This window comes from Mandrillus leucophaeus, unplaced genomic scaffold, assembly GCF_000951045.1.
Source record: "Mandrillus leucophaeus isolate KB7577 unplaced genomic scaffold, Mleu.le_1.0 Scaffold225, whole genome shotgun sequence".
In the NCBI taxonomy this organism is placed as follows: domain Eukaryota; kingdom Metazoa; phylum Chordata; class Mammalia; order Primates; family Cercopithecidae; genus Mandrillus; species Mandrillus leucophaeus.
In genome coordinates this window covers 4,662,645-4,668,644 of record NW_012102310.1, presented here as the reverse complement: position 1 = coordinate 4,668,644, position 6,000 = coordinate 4,662,645, and the positions used below count along the sequence as shown (strand labels likewise).

General features: G+C 36.4%; 1 protein-coding gene across 1 annotated transcript in view; it reads left to right on the top strand.

Moving 5' to 3' along the window:
* Positions 1–2: 2 nt before the first annotated feature.
* The window catches only part of PAWR (PRKC, apoptosis, WT1, regulator), a gene marked incomplete at its 5' end in the record, with an annotated part of 87,848 nt that continues 81,850 nt past the window's right edge, over positions 3–6,000 (top strand). The window contains one exon of the mRNA XM_011981402.1: positions 3–194. Coding sequence (XP_011836792.1) covers positions 3–194 — 192 coding nt within the window. The remainder of the gene's footprint in view (positions 195–6,000) is intronic.

Genomic DNA, 6,000 nt, shown 5'->3' with positions numbered 1-6,000 from the left:
CGGAGGACGAGCCCCCAGCCGCCTCTGCCTCGGCTGCATCGCCGCCCCGGCGTGACGAGGAGGAGCAGGACGGCGTCCCGGAGAAGGGCAAGAGCTCGGGCCCCAGTGCCAGGAAAGGCAAGGGGCAGATCGAGAAGAGGAAGCTGCGGGAGAAGCGGCGCTCCACCGGCGTGGTCAACATCCCTGCTGCAGAGGTGAGCCGGCAGCTTCTTCCCGGTGTCTTCCTCCTGGGAGCTACCCGGGGCCCATAGTTTGCCTCCTCTGGCTGGTACTTGTCCATTCACCGAGTTAGGCAGGCAGGGGGTGATGGAGTTTTACTCTGAACAAATGCCTCCTGGAAAGTTCCCCAAACTCAAGAGTAGGACACGTGCTTTTCAGGCTTCCTGGCCAGGTCTCAGATCCAGGATTCTTTTTTACCGTGGTAGAAAGACAACTTGTGGCTCCAGGACTTGCCCACCTGGACTTGGCTGCTTGTGCTTGATCAGTTAGAAAAATTGATTAATGGTGGTGACGACATTCTCTAGGGTCCCACGTGCCCATGTGAAGTTACCAGTTTATTTCTCCTTTCTTACCAATGTTTAATAGCACCTGTAAAGAAAATGTGGCCTTAGCAATATCCGAGACAGATTTATCTTCCAGTGAACTCAAGATGAGTATATCCGAATGAATACATTCACTGTTTTATATATAAATCAAATGTTTATAAGTTGTGCTCCTAAACACACACACAGTTTTTTTCTGAGTGATATTTACGACAACAGGGATGCTTTAATAACCCACAATTCTGTTCGCTCAGACGATCTCTTTTTGAGTACTGTGTCTGAAACACATACGTGGTAGGGTTTTTTGTTTGTTTCGGGTTGTTTGCAGTTTTGAGTATTTTCAAAACGTTGCTGCAGGTAGCAGCATCTTCCATTAGAGTGACTGGTAAAACATTTTTACTAAGTGTATAATCACACCTCCCTCTACCAGAAACAAGACAAAACAATCTCAAACAAGTTTTGGTTACTTTGATAGTAGCTCATGGATTTGAGGAAGTGGTTCAACACCTTGTTTCACCTAAAATACATGCATCTTTTTCTCATTGACTCTTTGGCTTTCACGTTTTCTTCTCCTGGCTTTCTAATTTTACTCAATTTTGTCACCCAGTAAATAACTATTTCGAATTTACTAACTTTAATTGTGGTTTAAGTAAAAGCATTTGCAATAAGTTAGAGTGTATATTAAATATACCTAAATTTTTAGTATTATGATTTCCATACCTGGAAAATCATAGTGTGTCTTTGTAGGATGTATTTATATGAGCGTTTCAGAGATTTTTATCAGCCAGCAAAACTGTCCTCTGCGGTTTGCTACTTGCACAAAAGGTCTGTTATTCATTAAATTGCTTTAGAAGGAATTCATAAGAGTGGTAATCAAATTTCCAGGTTTTTTTTTTTTTTAGTTAAAAATGTGAAGATTAAGGGGAAATTGAAGACAAGGCTTTGGAAAAGCTGCATTCCTCAACTTGATTTTTAGAAGTAGCTGATGGTCCAAATAAAAGAATTTGTCATTTTCAATCTTTTCCTCATTGTTTATCTAACAGGGGTCTTATTTCGGGAAATATCTTGGCAGATGTTAAACTTGACTTTTTTCTGGCTGCATGTGCTAAAATTATTTTTCAAGTACTTTTTTTTTTTTTTTTTTTAAACAAGCATAATGTTTCCTAGGGGAAGTAAGTAGAGTGTATCTTGTGAGATCCTAAGAAACATCTTTTGTTAATATCCCTGCTTTGAGTAAGAGAACATAGTGCTGAGAATGTAGATGACTCCCCACTACAATGGAGTCTAATACTCTGGAATGTTTTTCGTTTGGGTGTTGGCAACTCCTAAATTTAATCTTCCTTAAAAACAAACAAACCAACGGTACCTTTTTTTTGTCTGTGGAATTTGAACCTTTTTTATTGAATAGGGAATTGAGGACTGCTTTCTTTTGGTGGTAACTATGGCTCTATCCGTTTCAAGCTGCAGGACCCAACAAAACAGTAATGTTTTACCACAGTATCTAATTAACAGACATACTTCTTGAGTGCCTCCTCCTCATATTTTCATATTTTTCAAAACAACTTATGTATTTCAGATGATTTTAATAGTGGTAAAATAGGTGATGCAAAACTTTAAAGCTGAGCCATTTCCATGTCTTTATATTGTTGCTTTTTTAGAATTGTGTGCCATTTCTCCTAGTAGTTTCAACATTGAGAATACCAGTTGCCGTGGAGTTTCTTGTGTAATATTTAATTTAACACCCCTATTTTAAAAAGCCATACATATTTTGCAAATTTTTCAGGTATGAAAATATGTAAAAAGATGAAAATGATCAATCTCTCTATATTCAACAGTAGTCTTTATTTTATCTAATGTCGAGTAAGACTCTTATTTTCAGACATGATTCCCAACCAAGTTTGTATTAGTAGATTAACATGTAGTTCGTATGTAGAGATCTTGTTTTAATGGTGGATAAACATTAAGTTCCTTCAAGGAAGTACTTACGAAACTTCTGTGTGATACATGACTTTCATTACCTCATTTTACAAGTTATATAGTGTGTATATAATACTGTTATAAAGGTACCTGACAGCAGCTAAAGATACCAGAATTGACTAGAAGATAGTTATAGGCAAGGAACCAGGTCAAAAACTGAAACTAGCCGTTTGGGAGGTAGGAAACTGGGTAGTTACTGCATGTGGTGGCTAAAGTCGAAATACCCAGAGCTTCTTTAATGAGATAAAATTTAATAAGAGATTAAAAAAAATCCTTTTTTCTAAATTTTTACATTTTCTATTTTTTGGTAGTAATTCACCTGAATTGGGTAATTTGGACATGGCATACTTCTTGCCAATAATTTTTATGTGTGTTTATCAGATCAATCAACTGTTTATTACATACCTGTTAAAGACACTATCCTTCAGTGGAGAAAACAAGAATACGGCAGTGTATATTCTCAAGGAGCAAGGCTATAATCTAGGAAGAAGGATAAGGCATAATTATATGAAAAAATTTAAGTACTGAGTTAACAGTTTGAAAGTCATCTTAATGAAACATGTAACTATTTATTGGAAATAGTGTGTGTTTAAAGGGAGGGGATGATTGGGCTGGGAGAAGGTATTGAGGATGAGAATCTTGACCTGAGTCTTAAAACTTTTCAGTACCTGTATATTTTTACTTATATTCTCACATATGTACATGTATACATAATTGTTTGTATAGTATATTAAGTATCAGCATGCAGTGGTTCTTAACTTGAGCAGCACATTGATAGTATGTTAGGATCTTTAAAAAGTTTGCTCATGCTAATTCAATTCCTTGCCCTCTTTGTCCCTTCACCCCACCCTGTAATAATTGAATGGGTCTGGGATGGATCCCAGGCATTAATATTTTTAAAAGTTCCCCATTTGATTCAAATGTGAGTCAGTAGTAAGAACTGTTGGGCTGCAGTCTGGGTATAGAAATGAATAGGACATAAGCCTTGCCCACGAGGTGCTCTCAGGTAATATAAGGAAATGTGAAAAGTAGAGTAGTAAGTACAGCTTAGTGCCTGAGCAAGGTACCTAACCCAGGGAGGAGGAGTGACAGTTGAAGAAAGCTTCCTAGACAGTTATATACTTGTTTTCAGGGTGTTTGTGAAGTTACTGCCATTGAGTAGGGTTGTGTGAATGGGTTAATGGAGATGGTTGCCATAGAAAATAGAATCTTTGAATAGGTAGAGGTGGCACTGAAGTTTTGGTTTAAGTGTAAAAGTTAACATATACAGTATTTAAAACTTCTGTTTTAAAATAGTGGTTGGCTAAAGTGGTTTAACTTCAGTGGTTGGCTAAAGTGCTTTATGTACTGAAGTTCAAGCAGTCTCATGTGGTAGTTACACTGTTTATCCCCATTTCTAGAGGAGAAAATGAAGACTTAGAGCTTAAATGATTCAAGATCACATAGAAAGTAAGTGATAGAGCAATATTTTAAATGTTTTTGTATATTTTGTGTGTATGTATATATCTAGGAAAAGGAGAGTTTTTAAACATTAACCTACCTTTCATTACTGAGCATATTTCCCTAGACTTTTATGAAACTTTTTTTTAAAGGTTATCTGAATTAATTCAAATATTTGAATGAGGAAAACAGTAAAGGTATGGAATTGAATAGAATTTCAGGTCAAATTTGTGTACTCAGAGATTGCTTCTGACCCTCTAACCTATAGTGTGGCAAAATTTTGAACACCAGGCTCTTGGCAAAATGTAAATTTATTTTTGGCTAGTGGTCAGAAAATGTGAATCTTTGATTTTACTTAAGTGATAAATTGCTTTTCTATCAAAATGGGATCATAACACCTACTCCATAGTTTGAACTTGTGTTGGTGAAAGGGAAGATAAAGGAGCATTTAACATATAGAAAGCACTTTTAAGTGAACACAGGTTAGGTCATAATTATTTAGTATGTGTATTGAATATAGGACAAGTTCCACTTAGTAAACTTTATAAATCCAGGTGGATTAAGAAATGCCTTTTGTTATTCCCATTATGCTCCAGACTGTCTACCTTTCTATGTGATGAGTCAGGAGAGAAACTAATAATGACTCAGAGTTGGAGAAAATTTGATTTGTGAATGGGGTACATATAGTGTAAACACAGACTGCTTAGTGTAAAACCTGGGCTGATATTAGCCCAGCTTTCCTAAATGTTTGAGCTCACTTGTAAAGTAAATTGAAATTTTAATATTATCAGGATTTGTACTGAGTTGTCTGAGCTGGGATGCCATTTCTCATAAAAATAATAATTACATAATTAAAGTAGTTGACATTTATGATGTGCTTATTAAGTGCCATGCACCTTTCTAAGCACTTGATATACATTAGTGCATTTAATTCTCACCACAGCCCTATGGGAAAATGGGGAAGAGAGGGTATGTTACTTACTTCAGGTCATATACGTAGTGAGAAGTAGATTAGAGATAGTCTGCACTCACAGTCTTGTGCATAATAAACCATCTTACTGCACTTCAGTGTATTACATACTGTATACCTAGTTTAAGAAATACAAAGAGTATTTTAGTGTTAAATTGTTAGTATATGACTATAGAATTTGAAAATAGTCCTATTTTTATAGAAGATGGGTGAAGTGAGACTTTAATGGAAAATTTTGAGAACAAATGAATATATAGACACTGGCATTAAAATTCTTATTTAAAATCGTTATCCAGCTAGTGACCTATTTATACTGTTTCCTTCCTTCCCTCCTTCCCTCCTTCCGCTTTTTTGAGATGGAGTCTTGCTCTGTTGCCCAGGCTGGAGTACAGTGGCATGTGGTGTGATCTCAGCTCACTGCAACCTCCACCTCACGGGTTCAAGCAACTCTCCTGCCTCAACCTCCCAAGTAGCTGGGACTTCAGATATGCACCACTACGCCCAACTAATTTTTGTATTTTTAGTAGAGATGGGGTTTCGCCATGTTGGCCAGGCTGGTCTCAAACTTCTGGCTTCAAGTGATCTACCCGCTTCAGCCTCCCAAAGTGCTTGGATTACAGGTGGGAGCCACTGCACCCAGCCTATTTATGCTATTTATTATTATTTCCGCATTTTTTTTTTTAGCACCTATGATGTGTGCCAGAAAATAATTACGCCATTTAATAGCAAGGTTGATATAATGTTTTACAAGTATAAAATCATTGGCAAATATTAGAGTTTGACATTTTCTCAGTGCTTTTTTCCTTTTTTGTAAAATTGAGATATAATTCACATACAATAAAATTTACCCTTTTAAAGTGTACATACAGTTCAATGGTTTTTTTAGTATTCACACGGTGTGCTCTTAAGTGCTTTTATATTTTCATCTTTATTTTTCATTATGTTCTTAGAACCTCTGGTCCCTAAGTTTTAGCTTTCCTTTCAGTAAAGTGATAGGTTATTCAAATTATGAGAAGTCATTAACTTAAAATAATTTAATATCAGCCTTTCCCACATTTTACAGAGAAAATG